Raw genomic sequence first — 21,959 nt, 5'->3', positions numbered from 1 at the left:
GCCTGAGACTCGCTCTTCTGAAGTGCTTCAGCAGTGAGTGTGATCATCTTTCTACAGAGGATTTTAGTTTTTGGATCAGTTCAGAGCACTGCAGACAAAATTTTCTGGCTAATAAAATAGGAAAACTATGTTGAATATAAAATAAGGTGTACTAAAAAGTACCAAGGCTAATGTTTTTCTAGTCTGGCCCATACCTTGGCCTCAGAAGTATTCCCCAAAAGAAAATCTTAGTCTGTGTTGGGGGCAATGACAACATCACTGCAATAGGCCAAAGTGATAACCTTGCGTGGTAGCTTCAATTGATACATGAGTTTTAGTATTTTTTGAAAAGGGTCTCATAACTTTATCTTCATACCACAAACATGTATCTGTTTGTGTGAATTCACACATGAAAATGGATTCCATAACACAGTGATTGTTCACTTCTCTTTTTTTTATTTTACTTTTTATTTGAGAAGGAGTCTTGCTCTGTCGCCCAGGCTGGAGTGCAGTGGCGCAGTCTCGCCTCACTGCAACCTCTGCCTCCTGGGTTCAAGCAATTCTCCTGCCTCAGCTCCCAACACCCAAGGAGCTGGGACCACAGGTGTGCACCACCACATTGGGTAATCTTTTTGTATTTTTGGTAGGTACGGGGTTTCACCATGTTGCCCAGGCTGGTCTCAAACTCCTGAGCTCAAATGATTTGCCTACCTCGGCTTCCCAAAGTGCTGGAATTACAGGCGTGAGCCACCACTCTTGGCCGATTGTTCATTTCTGGGTTGAAGAGCAGCATCACTCTGCTGGTCCTGATGATCAGTTTATTGCAGTGTAGCATGCTGATGACATCTGTCATCCACCTGGGGTTCCGGCTGGTGGACTTGTCCTAAAGGGTTGGAGGGTGGAAATGAACAAGTATATGCCTTTTTAATAATCAGACATTTTCCGTTGTCTCAAGCCATTCTTGCCTGTAGTATGCATGTTTAACATCATACAATTTTCTTTATTTTCTCCTTCAAGTGGAAATAATTTGTTTCATAGATTTGGAGAGTCAACTTTATTCTCTCTCTCTAGGGAGGGCATATTCTGCATCCCGAGGGCTTTGGGGCAGCTATAATATCTGGGATAGATTATACATTTCCTGAGGGCAGAGACTGGGTTTCTGTGTTCCCAGCACCCAGCACAATGCCTGGTCTATGACAGAGACTCAAATATTTGTTGAGATAATAAAAAAATGGCTTTAAAAATAGAACATATCCTGGAATGGGTCAGGCATTGTCATTCCTAAGCATACTTCCCCAGTGCTTTTTGTCTTTTGAATTTCTGATTCTGTCATTCAGTAAGTTCTCTGAAGAGAAGCCCTAACATAGCTACCTAAACTGATATAACCGTTAATGGGGGGAGGAAGGGAAGATTCTTTTCTATTTGTCATTCATTAAGACATACCATAAATCACATGATGGAATCACATGTAATTCATCATTCCATCTGATTTTAGAAGCAAAATGAAGCTTTATCTTGCACTACATAGAGAGATCATATTTTATTTGCATTCTACAGACTAGCAAAATCCAGCATGAATATATTATATTCAAGGACACAATTTATGTAATCACACCACTTAAGAAGCAGTTTAAAATAGCAAATAAAATCAAACTGTAGCACTCAGCATCCTTATCAAATGAAAATCACATACAAAGACCCGCTTTCTTCTTTTCAACTTCAGCTGCAGGGACCAGAAATAAATAGCTCCATCTTCTCTGATCATGATTAAGGTGTCGTCAGGCATAGAGAGAATGCGCAGCACGGGACCCCCATATGACAGCCTCCGCAGCACAGCAGGCAGCAGGAAGGAAACCTCTTTCTGTCGGGCCAAAGCATTAGCTCGCTCCAAATACTCTAGCTGCAGATACGTGCGGAAGCCACCCTGGAGGATAAAGGACAATTCATGAAACGTCCTCTGTCTTTCTGGCTTTCAAAAATTCTCCTTACCATCTGGGCATGGATAATGCCTTTCTTGGACATAACATCATTATTAGCACATAAACGCGGCTGCCAAAATCTTGGGGGGTAATAACTGGGGTGTGCCTGTTGAGCTGAGCCCAGAAGTCTGCTACCCAGCTGCTGGGCTGGCTTCTGCTGCCAGTTCTTTCTCTAAAGAGGATGATGATGATGGTTGTTATTGAGAGTGTACCATGTTCCATGCAATACAGACCTTCCTCTCAATTCTCAAGATAACTGTGGGAGATGGGTTCTATTGTTCACCCCATTTTACAAATTGGGAAACTTTAGCTTAGAGAGGTTAAATAACTTGCCTACAATCATAACTAGTAAGTGGCTGGCCAGAGACATGAGTCCCCATGGGTGTGACAACTCCGCAGTCCTACCCACCAGGATGTGTGCCTCATTTCGAATCTTAGCAGTACACCTGCAGAAAAAACCTCTGTGGTCAGAGTGAAGGGATTGGGGATATTTGGGACTTGGGAAATTTAAATTTTCTCTCCACTTTCCCCTAAAGCCCTACTTCATTAGAAGCTTTCCTTCTTTTCCCTGGAATCCTGAATGTTCCTTTTCAAATCAGATGACAATGAGACCACTTGTATTTAATTTGGTGGGGGAACTGGCCAAAAATCTGAATAGAGAGGTGTTTTTTGTTGTTGTTGTTGTTTTTTACAGAGTCTCGCTCCATCGCCCAGGCTAGAGTGCAGTGGCGCAATCTCTGCTCCCTGCAACCTCCACCTCCTGGATTCAAGCAATTCTACTGCCTCAGCCTCCGCAGTAGCTGGGACTGCAAGCGCATGCCAAAATTCCAGGCTAATTTTTGTATTTTCAGTAGAGATGTGGTTTCACCACTTTGGCCAGGCTGGTCTTGAACTCCTGACCTCCAGTGATCTGCCCACCTCGGCCTTCCAAAGTGCTGGGATTACAAGCTTGAGCCAGGATGCCTGGCCTGAATAGAGAGGTGTCTTACTGCTCAACTTGTCATTTTAAAACAATTCATTCTAGGACAATGAAGTACACTGACGGACACGAAGATGAAGAATGTTAAAAGCAGCCTTCTTAGCCTCTCATTATACATCCCAAATTTGGAAATATTAATAAGGATGATAATCATATTTGCTGAAAATTTATTCTGTGGCATCTCTGTTCCAAACACTCATCTGATTATCACCAGGTGCCACTGCCGATGGCATTTCTTGCTCACTGGTGTGCTCTTGCTTTTGGGTGAAGTCGTGGACACACTCTTCAATCCTTAGTTTTAGGATATCCTTCTAGGAACTTGCCGTAGTTACCAAAATTCCTAGTTGAACTACTCCAAGTATAGCCAGACATGGTAAGAATTTGAAGACTGTGGGCAAGCATGTCCCCTTGGTTCAACTTCAGGTTGGTCAAAGGACCTGAGGGGCAAAGGGTTCTCCAGAAAGGAGTGGGCTGGGAAATAAATACATTATGCGAATTCCCTAGAACTCCAAATCTGATTCACAAAAAAACCAACTTACCCCACTGAATTCTGCCCAGTGCTTCACAGTCTGTTTTCATGAACAGTTGTTCTATTTGTTTAATACTCTAGAGAGAAAAAAAACAACAAAACAAATCTGTTTATAGAAATTACTAGATTGCTGGGGAAAGGGATATAGAAGGAGGAGGAAATCTTCATATAAATTTCACATTCAAAAATGCATAATACTCAAAGATCTCTGGAACTCCAAAACATTAATAGGATGATTAATTGAAATTCAGTGCAGACGCCAAAGCCCTTCTCCAGTGGGAGACCTGGGCTCCTAGACCTTTTATTTTTTAAATCAAGCCCTAATTCGCAGAAGAATCTCTGTGTTCCTCAGTGTTCAGGAATTCCCCCTCTGCCCTGGTCAGTTCCTGACCAAACACTAGTCTCTGTTTAGGCACCTCATTTTGAGTTAAACAGCAAACCAAGTTCAAAGGACAAGGATGGGGAGGATACTCACTTGGGTGTAAACTGAGACAAAAAGACGTGTAAGTCATGAGAATTATTTTCAAGTATTAGCAGGATCATTCTGTAGGAGAGAGAGATTTTTTTCTGGGTGGCTATACAGGCAGACTATTAGATGAACCCAGTGATCCCTGCCTCCTGATGTTCATGGCCTATATTACTCTCATGTTCTGAGTAACTTTCTTGTAGCCAATAGAATACCTCAACTTTGAGGGGATGTCACTTCTGTGATGACATTACATGAGATCATAGTTTGTCTTGCCAGCAGACTTGCTCCCTTGCTGGCTGTGATGAAGCTGGCTACCATACTGTTAGTTGCCCTATAACAAAGCCCACGTGGCCAGGAACTAAGGGCAGCCTCTGGCCAACAGCCAGCAAGGAATTGAGACCATTAGTCCAACAACCTGCAAGGAACTTAATCCTGGCAACAGTCACGTGAGCTTCGAAGCAGATCCTTCCCCAGCGAAGCTTTCAAATGAGGCCCCCAACCTCATGAGACCCAGCTGAGGGTCTCCCCTCTGAGGACCCAGCTAGGCTATGCCTGGATTCCTCACTTACAAACACAATGAGACATGAGGCGGTTGGATCACTTGAGGTCAGGAGTTCAAGACCAGCCTGACCAACATGGTGAAACCTCGTCTCTACTAAATACAAAAAATTAGCTGGGCGCGGTGTTGCATGCCTGTAATCCCAGCTACTTGGGAGGCTGAATCAGGAGAATTGCTTGAACCCGGAAGGCGGAGGTTACAGCGAGCTGAGATTGCACCATTGCATTCCAACCTAGGCAACAAGAGCAAAACTCTGTCTCAAAAAAAAAAGTATATTGTTTTAAGCTACTAAGTTTTTGATAATTTATTGTGGAGCAATGAATAACTAAGTATAGAAATTGGGCTACAGGGGAGAATGTCAATAAAGACTAATTTCAGCTCATAGAGGAGAAAAAATATCTAAGGTCAGAGCTTTCCAACCTTGAAATGGGCTGCCCTATAAGGTATTGAGTTCTTTTTACCTGAACGCATTCAAGCACATACTGGCTCATGGCTTAGCAGAGAAGAGAATTTGAGAACTGAAGGGGTTAAACATTAAAACAACTCTAAGGTCCTTTCAAGCCCCAAGATCTATAATTTCATGAACGTATGTAGAAGGCAGCTTCAACAGAGCTGGTTGTATTACATGTCTGTGTTGGGAAGTCAGGTGTTGGTTTTCTCATATATCCCAGGGTGTCTGCCTTTGAGCAGTAATACAGTGAAATGGAGAAGATGAGGTGATGCCTGGTATCCAACACACCAGGGCATTGCGTGATGGTGAGTCTAACACCCAGGGCCAGTGTAGGGGCCATGAAGAAAGACCCTGGCTGTGCAACCAAGCTCAGCACCTATTCCTTCTAAGTCATGCTCCAGTGGAGACATGTCACATTCCTGGGGGTGGGCTGACAGTGCCAAACTTCACCATGGCCACTAGACAATACAATGCACACAATATTTAACACAGATTTTTGGAATAAATGTACAAACAAACCAAAACACCCAGAGGTATGGCTTCAACAAGAGCCTAGGGTCAGAGATGGAACAGAAAGCAGAAAAGCCCAGGAGGAGTAGCATTTACACACTGGGCTCAGGCTGCCCCTGAGACCACCTCGGTGACCGTGGAGCCAAATCTCAGGGAGCTGTGTGTACCCCTGGGCACTCTGAGGTTCCAGACAGGATGGCAGCAGGGAAGGGCCATGCAGTGTTGTAAGCTGCATGGTGAGGCTGTGGGCCATCAGATGGGCTCTTGTTGGCCCTGCAGCACTGTGGGCTGTGCCCAGAGAGACCCAGCCTCCTTCCAGCCCAGAGCTGAGGAGGAGCACGTGCTTCTGCATGAAAGGGCATGATTCTCAGTGAGACACTCAGGGACACTGAACTCTGCCTCCACACAGTGATTCAGTCACTGGAGACACTTAGACTGAGCACCAATGGTATGTCAAACACTGTGCCAGATGCTGAGGCTCCAGAGCTGAAAGCTGTGCTTTTGTGACGTTCACTGTCTAGCAAGGTCACAGACAAGCAAACCAACCATGTAATGGAAAACGATAAGTTCTATATGGGTAACTGCAGACCAGTATCAGTTTTAAAGGAGGAGGAGCATCTAAGTACAGTATTTCTAGGAAAGTTAAGACACCCTCTTGGCTTCTCAAGGAAGCCAAAGGGTTTGGTATGCTTCTGGGCTGAGACCTCCGTTCCTCTAGATGCCACCTACATCTGAAATATCCTACACATTGTGCCCTTCCTGAATGTATGCTTTAGCACTCCTTCCCTTTCTTGGCACTGAATTTTAATGAAGTAAGTCAGTATTGCATAGAAAGAGCAAAGGAGATACTTCCTGGTTCTTAGCAGGTATTAGAATACAAAACCCTAGAATAGTGGAAAAGAAATGAGCAAAGACCACATTTGCTTGGTTCCTTTGCAGCTAGATAGGACATATGATTAATTTCTGACTAAAAAGTTGCAAATGCAGGTGTCATGGGCAGCTTCTGGGAGTTGTCTTTAAAAGGAAGGGGTGAGTCTTTTCTTGACACGACTCCCTTCCTGCTGGCTGGAATGAGAGCATGTTGGCTGGAGTCTGAGCAGCCACCTTGGGCCATGAGGAGGAACACACAGGCTGAGGATGGCAGAACTGTAGAGTAGAAGGGGTCTGGTCCTTGAAAATTTTATGAAGCTACATGACCCCCCGACTTCCTACATGAGAGAGGAAAAAGCTTCTGCCTCACTTAGGCCTTTGAGGTTATGCATATTCTGTCACCTGTAGTTAAAGCCAATCCTAACTGATATAATGAGCTTTAGAGAGAGACTAGAGTTTCAATCCCAAATCTATTCCTTAGTAGCTGAGGGGTTTCAAGCAAGTTACTCAGATTCTTTAAACCTCATTCTTTTCAGCTATGAAATAGGGATAAGAATCCTTTTGAGGGGGCTCTTTTGATATTCTGGAGACTGATGAAATAAAATATATAAAGATCCTAAAGCAACGTGGACACATAGTTGGAAGTCAATGACTGTTTGATACATAAGTGAACAGAGAAATGGTCTCATGGCTCCTCAGTGATGCACTGGGTAACACTTTGCTGAGCAAAAATGGCCCCGGATAATGTGATGTCTGTCCTGGACCCCCACCGCCTCTCCTCGCGTATGCTCCACTGCATGTGTGGAACAGGCAGCATGGTGACTCTTGCCTCTGTGCTTTTGCAGATGCTGTTCCCTCCACCTAGGAGGCTTTGCCTCTCTCTCCCTCCTTTATGGAGCAATTCCCTTCATCCCTCAAAACTCAGCCCAAGGTTCACCTTGCAGGAGGCTCCCTTACTCATTGGTCTGGGTTGGGTGCTGCCACTGCACCCAGGCTTAATTCTACCGCAGCTCTGATCTTCTCCAGGACACAGACCATGACTTGACTGACTGCACCGTGGGGGCTAAGACAAAGCCTCCCACAGTAAATATGTATTGAAAGAAGGAGGGAAGGAAGGAAGGAAGGAGGGAAAGAAGGAGGGAAGGAAGGAAGGAGGGAAGGAAGGAAGGAAGGAAAGAAGGAAGGAAGGAAGGAAGGGGAAGGTAGGAAGGAAGGAATAAAGCAATGGGTAGATGACCACGCAGGCAGGCATTCTAAAAGTGTAGGTAATGACATTATTTTGGTTTAAAATATCTGGGATATTGCTAAAACACTGAATAATTTATCCATTTAAATAAGACGCTCCTCTCTCTTCCTAATAGGAAGTTTGTTTAGTTTCACACAAATGAAGGTGCTGTGGTCTGAATGTTTGTGTTCTCCCAAAATTCATATGTTGAAATCCTACCTCCCAATAGGATAGTACTGGGAGGTGGGGCCTTTGGGAAGTGATTAGTTCATGAGGGCAGATCCCTCATGCATGAGATTAGTGGCCTTATAAAAGGAGGCCCCAGAGAGACCTCTCACCCCTCACCATGTGAGCACACTGTGAGACGGTGCCGTCCAGGAGCAAGGAAGCAGGCCCTCACCAGGCAGTGAATCTGCCTTCATCTTGGACTTTGCAGCCTCCAGAACTGTAAGAAACAAATTTTTATTGTTTATAAGCCACCAAGTCTAAGGTGTTTTGTTACAGCAACCCAAAAAGACTAAGACAGGAAGGGACACTTTTAAAAAATATGTGTTATTTAACATTCCCTTTCCCACAGCAAGTGAAATACTAAGCACGCCTAAACTCCCACTGTAGCCATGGAATCTGGGGCTCTGCCCTTGAAAAGGGCACCTGGGGACTTCACCAGCCTACAGTCTGACAAGAGTGTGTTTTTGTTCAAACTCCAGGAGCAAGATCATAGCGCTTTCCCTTGAATACTTTTTTCCTATAATTTCAGACATAATCATGAAACCTTAACAAATAGAGTTTAAACAGCTTGTTCCTTTATAATATATATTTTATTTTATGATATGAGTGCAACCTTATTCATTAAGATTTCATATTCTAGGCTAACCAAGGTGACAGAGAAAAAGTTTAAAATACCTAATTCCAGCAGATTGAGGTAAGGGAAATGCCCAAACTCTCCAGACAAAAATACATATAAAACCAGTGATGTAATAAAAGTCTTTCTCCTTTTTTTTTTTTTTTTTTTTTTTGAGTTGGAGTTTTGCTCTGGTTGCCCAGGCTGGAGCACAATGGCTCGATCTCGGCTCACTGCAACCTCTGCCTTCCAGGTTCAAGCGATTCTCCTGTCTCAGCCTCCTGAGTAGCTGGAATTACAGGCATGGGCCACCATGCCCAGCTAATTTTGTATTTTTAGTAGAGACAGAGTTTCTCCATGTTGGTCAGGCTGGTCTTGAATTCCTGACCTCAAATGATCTGCCAGCCCTGGCCTCCCAAAGTGCTGGGATTACAGGCGTGAGCCACCGGGCCCGGCCTTTTCTCGTTTTTAAGGTAAGTCTTTAAATATCTTGTTGGTCTAGTGTACTAAGTAATTTAAATATATTTTACCATGTAAACTGTTCAGTAAATCAGATGGGTTTTAAGTAGAAATTACAGTTCAGAGCTGAGAGTGATCTTACAGATAGATCATCTGGCCTAATTCGTTCATATGGTTAAAGTTTTAACTGTGGTTTCAACGATCCAACGTTTATAAAACCCATTTACTTTATTCTGTGACCTCATACTCTGTTTCATTATGCGTTTGAAAGTTTCCAGATCCAGCAGCTGTCTTCCTCTTTTCATACTCATGAAAGCACAAAAGAATAATTAGCTATGAGCATAGCTGCATTTTCTTTAGTCTAGGAGCCAAAGTCCAAAGAATTGAATGTCTAATTAGACTTACCTAAACTCTGTCAATTTCTAACATGTATCTCTTTTGTTCATTTCTCTGATGCATTCACAATTTGTTTCTAATTCCATTAGGAAGTGACAATTTAAAAAGAATTTAATCTTCATTGCTATTTTATAGAATTAAAAGGATTTTCACTGAAAAATCAATCTTCAAAAAGAAAATCAAATTACCCCAATGAATATTTTGAAAGTTCACCTGGCCAATTCCTACCTGAAAGGGTGCATTTAAGCTCTGTAACTCTTCAAGGGTCATTTGGTATTATCTTATCAAAACAAAAAGAAAATAAATTAAAAACGTATAATGCTAATAGTAATATCTATAAAATACAATTTCTGGAAACCCATAATTTCTCTCTTTATGAGTCCAGTGAGATAAGCTGAGCCTCCAGGTAACTTTGGATATTCCAGCCCTCACTGTTGTGAGTCTCTATGCCAATTCAATTGATTCCACAACCCCAAATTCTAGGGTAGGATTGGCTTTACTGGGTGGAAGGAAGGAGGAGGTAGAGAGGTAGTGGGAGGAGAGGGAGGATAGGCGAGGCTTTGACTTGAGAGAGAAAAGAGAAAGCCTCCGCATCCCCTCAGAAAAAGGATCAGGAACTAGACTGAATGAGAAAAGGGAGTCTACAAATATTTTACTGTGTCAGATTCCAAAGACTCTGTCCCCTGTCAGGGGTCCTGTGTGTTAGAGCTGCCTCAGCCACATCCTCTATTCTCCAGCCCATCTCTCACCCATGCTGAGCCAGGAGGAGGCCTTGGGGGAACTGACCTGCCATCTCTTTTTCTGGGGTAAATTTTTCTGAAGCTGTGGCCATTGGATGCAGGTACTCTGGTGTTAGCGAAACTGGATCTCTTTTAGTCAATAAACGGATCACCAGAGAATACCTCCTCCTCACCTTCAGTCTCTTAGCTACTGTCTCACCAATTTGCCTTTTATAAATGAAAATCCCCAAACATCTGGCTTAGAATGAATACACTATCACCAGCGAGTACAGCCAAGTCAGGCTCTGATGTTCTTACACTGTCTCATGAGGCCTGAGGCAAATAGCAAAGGAGGAAACTGGCTTTTCTTCCAATAGGATCATCTCCTGAAATCTCTGTATACCAGTCTCCAAGGTGGTGGCCCTTCCTGTAAAACTCAGACTGACACCAAAGCTATTGGGAGATCTGCGATTTTATAAAATTAAAGCATCTTTCAAATTCTGACTTGAATGATCTCACAATTACTTTTCATCGGGGAACAAAACCAAAGACCCAGGTCTAGAGTGGAGACACATGTAGCCTGAAGTTTCTACTTGAAAATTCTTTGTAGGGCTCTTCTGGCAAGACCCGAACCCAGGAGGTAATTTCAAAAGTTAACTGGGAGAAGATCTTACCATTATTTAAATATATGCAAAAGATATTTCATCAAACTGAGAGCCATTTCCCTTATCAGACAAAAGACATTACCACTGAGTTAATTCAAAGTGTTCTTTGGTCAAAGCCTTCTCTAGGATCCAAAAAAGCAGATGAGATTTTACCAGGCTCACACACAACACATGAGAAAAACATACTTGGGTCTGAGCTTTAATAAAAAGATCTTGTCTCGGCCAGGCGCGGTGGCTCACGCCCAGCACTTTGGGAGGCCGAGGCGGGCGGATCACGAGGTCAGAAGATTGAGACCATCCTGGCTAACACGGTGAAACTCTGTCTCTACTAAAAATACAAAAAATTAGCCTGGCATGGTGGCGGGCACCTGTAGTCCCCACTACTTGGGAGGCTGAGGCAGGAGAATGGCGTGAACCCAGGAGGCAGAGCTTGCAGTGAGCCAAGATCGTGCCACTGCACTCTAGCCTGGGCGGCATAGCAAGACTCCATCTCAAAATAAATAAATAAATAAATAAATAAATAAAAAGATCCTGTCTCTAAGAACACCTATATGACTTCTCCTGAGTTCTAGACGTGAAATCCAGAAGGTGAAACAACTTTTTAAGGATTTGAAAATTATTTCTCTTAAGGTTGGAAAATTATAGGAAAGACATGCTACTGTCACAATTTTTCACATTGTATTTTTCTGAGCCCTTACAATTCTAAATATCAGATATAAATACTTTATTAGTTCAAAAGTTACATAAAACACATTTGTTTTGCAGATTTGTACAAAGGAATCAAAATATATTGCCTATATGTTATCCCTACCACAAACTTTCATTTTTTCCACTGTACCTGAATATTTTTTCATCTTAGCTTCAATACTTCCTGAAATTTTTTACTGCGATGGATTGCCTGTCCACTAACTACCATTTTATGTGGAATTGGTCTTTTGCCTTTCTCTACCTTCATCACTGAAAAAGAAAAAACAACAACAACAAAAATTGCCCTACCTCCCAGGAGGGGGCTCCCCAATCCAGAAAGAGACTAACTCATCTTCTCGCAATACATTTCCTGGAAATGCTGCTGAGAGAGTGGAGTGAAAGCCATCATTAATAATAGCAATGAAGGGCATGAAATCTAAAGGGAGTGTGATTATATAATTTATAAAGGGTTTTACAGTAATTTTCATTTAAGCATAAAATGCAACCAAAAAGCCTTTTTCCCTTCACAACTTCTCCTCAGAGCCATCCGCAACAAATATCCCACCTCACCCCACCTCCACCAAACAAGCATGACACACCCACACCTGTCATGCCTTCGGAGCCGGCTGAGGTTTGCTGTCTGTCCTCTGGGGTCACGCTACCATCACAGCCTCTGGCCACATCTTCTCTCACTTCCTGCCTCCCTTCTCCCACCCTCCACAAAAATAAGGAAATGGTTGAAAGTTAACTACAGAAGATTTGTCAGGCTCTTGGCACACACTATGTTAACTAAATTTCCTTTGCACTTAAGAAAACAATTCTTAAATCTCACAGACCCCATCAAATTTTCATATGTCACCAAGGGAAGCAAAAACCCAGTGATCATTAGCCAACTTCTTTTTTAAAGGCAGCAATATAAATACGTTTTGGAGAAACACAGCTAGAAAACAGGGCCATTATTGTGCTTTTCCTTGAAAATATAAATCAGGCCTTCACATAATTGCATGTTTTTAAGGCAAATTTGGAACACAAAGCAGAGAAAACATATGTCCCTTCTGGGTACTCCTGTGTTTGGCAGGGCTTGGAAATTCGTAACTGCCATCGACAGCAAGTCACATTGTATCACTAAAAAGCTTGAATGACTTGTTTTCCTACAAATAAAAACAGAGGGAAAAGCCTGACTATTTCATATCCAAACTATCACAGCTATAGTGACAACCATAAATAATTTAGTCTGCAATTGTGGATTCAATTTTTAAAGATATTATCTACTGCCCAGCAATGCATTTTGTTTCATTCAAGCACAATTTCATAGAAAACTACCTGGATAATTCCCTAATATCCTATATTACAGGGAATTCACGGAGCTATGATTCTGCTTGTCCTTACATTGCAGTTTCCCCAAAGCAAGTAGGTTTTATGATTAGAGTGGTTTTCCCATAAGGGTTCATTTGCCTGCTGGTTGCTCATTGGCATTGCAAATGAGCTCTCCTATTGTTACAACGCAGCATCTCCTTGCCTCTCACTGTAAGAGTCTCCTCTGTTGGGGTGGTTTAGGGATAATTTCATGTCTACCACAAGGGAATTGACTAATTCATCGAATATAGTATCCTTTTGAAATTCTGTTTCTTGAGTGGCTGTCTCTACAGCTTCAGAAAACAGACAGATATAATCAATGGTCTTAAGATTCTAAAAGAGAAAGTGACTCCAGAAGGTTTGGGGCTTCCCCGGGGTTGAAATTCAGAGGATTCCCCAGCAGCTTGTCCAGATGAAGAGGAAAGGAGGGAAGGCTAAGGGGAGCTTGTCAGTGAATCTAGATTGTTAAACCACTTGTGTAAAAGTGGAGACCAGATATTGCTTAAGCAAGGGAAGGAGAGCAAAAATGGTGGGGGCGATTGTGCTGGGAACTTTCAAACCCACTACAAGCTGAAACTTGAAAGAGGGTTGTCTTTTTAGCCATGTTAGGAACTAAAAATTACAAAAGTACTTTAATTTTAAAATAATGATTGCAGGCTTGACAGCACTGTCAGTCACTAATATCTAGCCTCTCTTGAGGTTATTATGTGCCAAGCACTGAGTCTTTTACATGCACGTTTCTCTTAATCCTCTCAACAACTCTGTAAGAGAGATACAATTATTGTCTCCATTTTATAGATCAGGAAACTGAGGCACAGAAAAGTTGATGAACTTGCCAGGCTTCCCACAGCTAGTAAGTGCTGGAACCAGGATCCCAGCACAGGAGAGCCACGATGCTCACTGGTCACTCAAGCCCAGCTCTCCAGACTCTGCTTGAGGTCCCCAGCTACCTCCAGGGACAGCATAGATGGATGAGCAGAGGTGGAGCAGTGTGGACTTGCCGGCCTCTAATGTCCCCTATCACCTCTCTTCTCATCCAGTGTAAAATTAGTGTAAATTGTTCTAATCCAAGTTGCTGGTCCCTTAGAAATGAACCTTAAATGCCTTTACTTGAAGGTGTTCTTCCTTTATTATTCTTTTAAAATAGTTAAAAGTAACGGTGACCTTTAAAGAGTCAGATCCTTCCCCTTCCCCCAGTGAGTATTAAAGACTTCCTACCATCAGGATATCACAGCTTATGTGAGCTTTTAAGAGGATCCAAATTTGTTGCAAGGCACAGCCCAAGCATTTTCCAGCTTGCTTCTCTAAATTAATCTGAGATGAGTACATTGCTGCTTTTCCAGCTGCTCGGGTATATTCCATGGCCTCTTAGTGGCTTAGAAATAAAGAGAGTTGCTTCCTCCAGCTTTACCAAATAAGCATGGCAGAGCTCATCTTGCCTGTGTATACCAGTCAGCTGTAGCAGTGGAGGGGGATGTTGAGAAGGCTGTTGAGGCAATGGCCACCCTAATAGGGAAGGTTGGGATGGATTAGCTCTGTGTCCTGAGCACTGGAGGGTGGAGTGGGCCTTAAGCAATGCATCTGTACCATGAGCAAGGCATTGGAGGAAGGCAGAGAAGATGAAGCTGGAAGGCACCATCCAACCCATAGAGTCATCCCCCTTCCTTTACAGTGGGGAAACTGAGACCCAGATAAGTGTCTTGTCTAAGGTCACATCACGGATTAGTGGCAGGAATAGAAGGCTTGTTTTTTTCTACATTAGAAATAGGATTAATTTATCCTCTTCCTGGAACAAGTTGATTGAATTGAATACAAAATTGGGAAGAACAAGGATGTTCCAAGTTGTCAAATTCCCTCCTGTAGATTCCCTCACACCCTCTCTCCTGACTGCCCTCCACCCAGCCCTGCCCTGCCAGGAGATGCCAGGTCCCTGCCAGGTCCTGTATTGTATCTTCTTTCTAGTGGGTCTCCCGAGGGCCCCTCCTTGCTGTCCATCTGTAACTTTTCCACCTGTTAGGTTGCAAAGGGAACCAAAGGCTCTAGCCGTATCCTCTGGAGTTCTAGGCACCAGATGCTCAAATCAAGATCAAAAAAGGGAAAGCCAAGAGTCTGGGGACAGGATGAATCAGAGCAAATCCAACCTTACTGCTCATTGTTGTGGTAAACTGTAAAAATGGCCCACACTCTTTGCCATATAATTTGGAGCTTGGCTTGTGACTTTGGTCAACGGAAAATTAGAAAACATGATGCCAAAGAGGCTTTAAAAGGTATGCACAATGGGTGTGTCCTCTCGCTCATTTGATCTCCTTGAGAACATGCCCACACTCGTCTGCTGGAAGAGGAAAGGTACACGGAGCAAGCCAAGGTGCCCCGGTTCCCAGCCAAGTTCATTTTAGGTCAGCCAATGGCCTGCCGGGTTTCAGATGTGTGATCCAGCCAACTACGGCCAACAGAATTCTCCAGCTGATGAGCAGGCACCTGAGAAAACCAGTGAGTACTCTTGTGTGCCACTGAGGTTTTGTGGTAATGTGTTATGCAGCATGACTCTGGCAATCCATAACTGATACACTGTCTATTAACTCACATTCTAGTTGGTTCTACCACAGGCACATAGCCTGAAGCATCACCCCTTCCTATGGTATGTGTTGTAAATCATGACTTTCAAATTTTCTCTTATATCATAATCCTCAGTAAGAATCTGTTAAACATATATATATGCACACATGCTATCGATTATATACACACACTCACATATACACCATATTTTGTGAAACACTATTGACCTTTAATTTGTGTAATGTGCTCTTATTTTTTTTCTATTCTATTTCCTTTTCTCTAAGCCTAAGTTGTGCCTACTATACACTAAGTTGATGTCATGACTCACTAGGGGGCAGAGAGCTGCAGTTTGAAAATCACATCACGCTTTGCCACAAGACTTTCTTATGTTAGCAATTCAACAGGTATTTTCTGTGCTCTTGGTATCCTTCTCAGTAACGGGCACAAATAAGCACTCAACAAATGTTTGTTGAATTTAACTGAATTGAGAGAAGCTTACAGTTATGAACTTCCTGGGTTTGTGTCCCTAATCCCTGCATTCGAGATCTAACTTTATTTCCCAAGATTTCAGAGATATGACAATGACAGTACCCTTCTTGGAGTGCTGTATGAGTCATTCTTCATAGTTCTAGCAAATTGAAGAATCATTTCCAACACTGGCCCTACTGGTGGTCTGTCTGCCCACTCTTAGTGCACCTGCCTGCAGAAGCAAGAATGCAGTCCTGCGTCCGCCCCGCCTGATCGTGTGAGGGTGGGAAGACGGAGGGCAAGTGCCGTATCATATCACTCATTGCTTCTCTTATGTTAGGCTGGTGTCTGGCACACAGTAGGTGCTCAGAAAACACCTGTTGAATTGAACCGAAGTGACATCAGGCCTCCAGGTCTGTTTCTTTATCTTTAATGGAAGGAAATTCGACCAGGTTCTTTCCAGCTTTAAAAATCTAATTCTAAGTAGTGTCAACTAAATCTGACTGTCTGCAGAGGTGGAATAAACAGCTACTACATGCTGTGCTCCAGCTGTGTCAGGAAAGGCCCCTCCCCTTACAGACACGCTCCCCACTGATGTGCCGGGCAGGCCAACTGGAGCGGCACAGCTTGGCATTAAGGTGTTCAGCCTTGTCGAAATACAAAAACGTCTGCAAAGGTACATGCAAGCTATTATCAGTCTTTTACACCAGATTGAGAAAGCAACTTCCAGAACTTTGCCTGGGAGCAGACCTTGAGAGAGGAAGGAGTACTATACGAAGGAGTTGACCTGCGGTGCTAGGGGAACAAGCTTGGGGTCCTCAGAGATGGAAGGAGTGTGGTGACACTGAAGGCGAACTCTTACTGGCTCACAAATGGCCCAGTTCAGCCGCTTGCTGTCTTCCCTGGGCTCTTTCCCAGTGTCTCTCAGCCAAGAAGTGAGAGGTGAAGCTCAGAACCTCTTCATCTCCTCTATCTAAAGGCAATATTTTGCTCTATGAGCAATGCTGGCTCTTGCATGTTCTAAGGCAAATTAAAAATAGCTGCTGTGTGCTTATTTTCCTGCAGCGAATTTAAATGTATGCCACTGAGGCCATCACTTTTTACTTTGAAGTGGCATCATCCCACGTCCTCCCACACAGCCTGGATCCTGCACCCGCCCCCACACACCTCATGCTGGGAGCTTCAGATCCTGTCACTATTCCAAGCTGGCAATGAGGAGCCTCGGGCCTCAGAGGCACCCCACCAAACATAGTCCAGTCACAAGCAATATGGCTTGGATAACTGCAGTCCCCGAACTGGCTAACCCAATTAGCAAAGGATGGAAACCAGGTGGAGTTATTTCCATATCTTGGCTATTGTCAACAGTGCTGCTATGAACATGGGTGTGCAGACACCTCTTTGAGATCCTGATTTCAGTTCTTTTGGGTATACATTCAGAAGTCGGATTGCTGGATCATATGGTAGTTCTATTTTTAATTGTTTGAGGAACCTCTATAAAGTTTCAGTTATGCAAGTTGAATTAGTTCTAGGGATCTGCTGCATAGCATTGCACCTATAGCCAACGATACTACCAAAGTCGTCAATAGTGAATGCACTTACAATTTTGTTAATAGGGTATATCTCATAGTAAGTGGTCTTAACACACACACACACACACAAACACACACGGCATAGGAAAAGTTTTGGAGGTAATGGATATGTTTATTACTTTTTTTGTGATGATGGTTTCATGGGTGTATGCATATGTCCAAATTCATCAAATTGTATACATTCAATATGCACAGTTTATTATATATCTAGTTGATAAATAAAGCTAGTTGATAAATAAAGATCAATAAAAAAGCTCAATATTGTATATGTAGTTGATAAATAAAGCTCAAAAAAAAAAAACCCAAAAAAACAAAAAACCCAGGTTGGCCACAGTTAAAAACCCACTCTCAGCCATTAAGTATGTCCGATAAAGCCCTGCCATCCTCTGACAGCTACCAAAACTTCCTACTTTATCCCAGCAGACTGAAAAAAGACTTGCTGGGAAAGGGAAGGTTGAAGTGGAGCCAATACAGATGACTTCTGTGTGCCCCAACTTGAGAGGGGACCAGCAATAGATTCCTCATGAGGCTCCACCATGCTTGAAAGTGCATCACACACAGGGCAACAGGTTTCAGACTTTCTTGACTGTGATCATTTCACAGGACTCAAATGACTCCATCTTCACTTGGAAACAAAAGTTTCACACTGCTTGTGCTTATGCTGGAAGCTGTACTCTGACAGTAACTGTTGGTCAGTATTTTAGATGCCAATCATATTCCAGTAAATCAATTTTCTGACCCATTGATCTCACCCACAGTATGAAGATCCCTGCCTTCAGGAAAGCCTCTTTTGTTATATTATTTGCACGGGTCACTAAGGGAAAAGGAAAAAAACCCAGTTCTTAACTCCTTGTGATCCATTTCCACCTTACTGTTCAACATTAGTTTTATTTCTGCTGTCCATCAAGGCCCATCTCAAATGCTACCTCCTCCAAGAAGCCTTCCTTGTTCCCAAAGCCACAAGTAATTTCCCCCTCTCAGTTTCCCTGTTAGGATTACATGTCGTTTGGATACAGTCTTCCTCTCCCATTGAGTTCCTGCTTCCTAGAAATTAGCCATGAGTCCATCATCTGCACAGATTTTGCCATTTTGGTGTTATTTACTGAATATTTTTCTTTAAGTAGCCTCACTTATTTTACATACTACCTTCTTTAGCCTCATTCTAAACAAAAGTAGTCTTGAAATAATGGATTTCATGTACTTGTTATATTCTTACAGCATGTTAACATGTAAATGACATTATTAAAATTTTAAAAATCTCATTATGATACCACCTGAAAACATCTCTTTTGAGGAAAAAATGTGCTAGCTGTGTAAAGCCTTGAGGGGCTGGATTTTGTTTAAGTTTGATTTTTCTCTAGGGCCTAGTCTATGGAATTGCTCCATAAATGTTTGCTGAATTGAAATCAAGTGCAGGGGATTACTGGAAATTATTTATACACTAACATTGTTAGCATGAATCTGATTTATCCAAAGAGGTGATTGTCACTCTGGAAAGTAAAGAATGGGATTGGACTGGAAAGGAAGTGGGCATAGAAAGGGAAGCCTTGGTGGGTATGGGAAAATGAGAGGAAGAAACTCGCAGAAGCTGGCCACGTGTGTACGGGGGTGGCTGGGAGGTGTGCGAGTTTGGGGAGGGGAGTTATAGGCAGCAAAGGCAGGATGCCACCTTCCGCAGCAGGCCACCAAGCACCTGTTCTGAACCTGGGCTTTAAACGGGGTCATTGGCAGAAGGCTAACCTCCTGGCCGTGCCTAGGGGATTCCAGCCCCGTACCAAGGTCCCGCCTGGCAGACTGCCCTGGCCCACCGATGTTGCTGCGCCCCTACCTTTTCTGCGCTTGGGCTCCTAGCCAGGCCTGCGCGGTGCAGAAGCTCCTCGGTTCCCACGGAGTGGCTGTGCGTTCTCCGCCGGGTGAGGCAGGCCCACAGCAGCCAGCCCAGGGGTCGGCACTCGGCGGCCCCTGCTGGTCCACCGGCCGAGACCCAGCGGGGCAGGTTTGGGCTAGAAGAATCACGGGTCCCTCAGGATCGCCGCTGTGTTCAGGATGCTGCGCAGACCCCACCCGAGACACTGGCCCATCAGGGTCTCGGTGAGACTGGGCCCACCCAGCCCGCATGCGACTCCATTCTGTGCAGCCACAACAGCCACCTTCCCAGAGGTGGTTCCAGCCACGAAAATGACTCTAGAGGGTAGGGGGATAGGCTCTCTGCCTGTATTGATCAAGATGGAAGACATCAGGCTGAAAGCCCTTCTCACCCACTTTAGGAAGAAAAGAAAGAAAAGCAGGAGCCTGGCACGGTGGCACGTGGCTGTATTCTCAGCTGCTCAGGAGGCCAAGGCAGGAGACCTCTCTTGAACCCAGGAGAGGTCGAGACCAGCCTGGACAACATTGCAAGACCCTGTCTCAAAAGATAATCATAAAAATAATACTTCTTTCTCATTTATTCATAAATAATGAATGAAAAACAGGACAAGAAAGAGGTCTCTATCCCAGCCACTCATTTCTTAAATACTTTTAGTTCTGCACATGTAATATAACAAGTAAGTAGTAAACTACTAAGGAAAAAATCCACAGAAGGTAAAGATTGTAATCACATAAAGTCTACAACAAAGTGAATCTGACATGTATTTCATGATAATTTTGATTGTATTACATGGTAATTAGATATAAGTGACAGTTTGTTTAAGCAATAATCATAATTACGGTTAATTTTACAACAGCACTTTGGGGGCTGCTCAGGAAAATTCCCAAAGGTGCCTGAGATCGCGGTTCTTCCATATGAGTGTTTCCGTCTTGAGGAAACAGAGGTAACAATAGATTCTAGGCTTCTATGCCCAAGCACTGCGCCCTTTCGTGTCTGTGCTTAGGAGAGCATAATGGCTACTAGTCCCTTGCTTAAACTTCCTCCGTTTAAAGATCTTGCTTGCTGGATCCTCTTGAAATAGAGAGATTAGGGGAAAACTCATCTCTCTGGTTGCCAAATAGGGTCGCGGAAGTTTGCAAGCTCATTTCATCTTGCCCGTAATTTGGCTCAGGGGAAAGGAAGTTGTCTCATTTAGGGACCAGCTGTAGGTTATAAGCTGGACTGCAGGTCTTCTGTCCCCTGTCATTAGAGGACTGCCATCTTCAGGGCTCAGGATTTGTGGGTAATTAACAGTGCCCCCTTTAGGCAGGAGGCTGGGAGCATCGTGGTAAAACCTGGATGTGGCTTGGATTCTACGTGTAGGAAGCCATACTACAGAGTCTGTGAAACCCTTTAAGGACACTCTCAGCCGGGCGCGGTGGCTCACGCCTGTAATCCCAGCATTTTGGGAGGCTGAGGCGGGCGGATCACGAGGTCAGGAGTTCGAGACCATCCTGGCTAACACAGTGAAATCCTGTCTCCACTAAAAAATACAAAAAATTAGCCGGGCGTGGTGGCGGGTGCCTGTAGTCCCAGCTACTCAGGAGGCTGAGGCAGGAGGATGGCGTGAACCCAGGAGGCGGAGCTTGCAGTGAGCCTGGATCGCACCACTACACTCCAGCCTGGGCGACAGAGCGAGACTCCATCTCAAAAAAAAAAAAAAAGGACACTCTCACTCTTGGTGACCTGATTTTTTTTTTTTTTTGAAACGGAGTCTCGCTCTGTCACCAGGCTGGAGTGCAGTGGCGCCATCTCAGCTAACTACAAGCTCTGCCTCCCGAGTTCAAGCGATTCTCCTGCTTCAGCCTCCCAAGTAGCTGGGGCTACAGGCATGCACCACCATGCCCAGCTAATTTTTGTATTTTTAGTAGAGATGGGGTTTCACCATGCTGGCCAGGATGGTGTCGATCTTTTGACCTCATGATCCACCCGCCTCAGCCTCCCAAAGTGCTGGGATTACAGGAGTGAGCCACCATGCCCGGCCCGGTGCCCTGATATTTTATTTCACTGTGTCCAAAGAACACAGAGTCTACCCTAGAGGAAAGAATCCAACAGCAGGCCCTACACTCCAAAAGGCCAAACCAAGCTTCTCTGGGGTCAGGTAAAGGGAAGGTGGAGAGACAGGGTGAGCTGAGTGAAGCAGGATTTGGGCGGATGGGAGATGGGAGAGGGAGTAGAGATGATTCTGGAGCATGGAGCACTTAAACGAAGTACTTGGGGCAACCAAAGTGAGAGCACTGGGACTTGGCAGGAAGGGGACTGATGGGGGAGAGAAGGATAGGAGATGGGAGCATTATAGATGCATCACCTTTTTAGCTAGGGTAGTCAAGTATAGAGCTACAGCTGTACAGGTTATGATATTTAATTTCCCCAACTGTCAAGTGGTGATCATCACAGTGCCTGCCTCATAGAGCGAAAAGCAAAGCTAATGTTATAATGTGTGGGCAGTGTTTAGAGTAGTGCAAGGCATGTAGCAGGTGCTCCATGCATGTTGACTATTATCATTATTATCACTGAGGCCAGGACAGCCTCCTACTGTCATACAAGAGGCTGACCACAAGCCCTTGACGCTCTAGCTCACAGCTGATTGGGTACAATATAAAGGATATCCATCAATCCGAGGACTATTGAAAAGATGGGCTGGACCAATGCGAGTCTCTCTCAGTGTTTAAACCAGCACATTTGCAAAGTATCCTGGTGGGACCGAAAGAAGCAGGCATGTGGAGTGAGCTGAGTTGTATAAACAGTGGGGCTCCAGGGTAAAAAT

General features: G+C 43.9%; 1 protein-coding gene across 1 annotated transcript; it reads right to left on the bottom strand.

Annotated features, from left to right (window-relative positions):
- Positions 1–544: 544 nt before the first annotated feature.
- Positions 545–19,404, bottom strand: LOC129011302 (uncharacterized). Its single transcript, XM_054446160.2, has 5 exons — positions 19,115–19,404; positions 16,275–16,365; positions 3,477–3,506; positions 1,673–1,903; positions 545–862 (listed from the first exon to the last, which is right to left on the bottom strand). Exons 1-5 carry the CDS (start codon positions 19,402–19,404, stop codon positions 674–676), a joined length of 831 nt encoding a protein of 276 aa, XP_054302135.2. The 3' UTR covers positions 545–673.
- Positions 19,405–21,959: the final 2,555 nt, after the last annotated feature.

Source organism: Pongo pygmaeus, chromosome 14, assembly GCF_028885625.2.
Source record: "Pongo pygmaeus isolate AG05252 chromosome 14, NHGRI_mPonPyg2-v2.0_pri, whole genome shotgun sequence".
Classification (NCBI taxonomy): Eukaryota; Metazoa; Chordata; class Mammalia; order Primates; family Hominidae; genus Pongo; species Pongo pygmaeus.
Note: the sequence above shows the minus strand (reverse complement) of the source record. Positions and strands in the feature narration are given on the sequence as shown.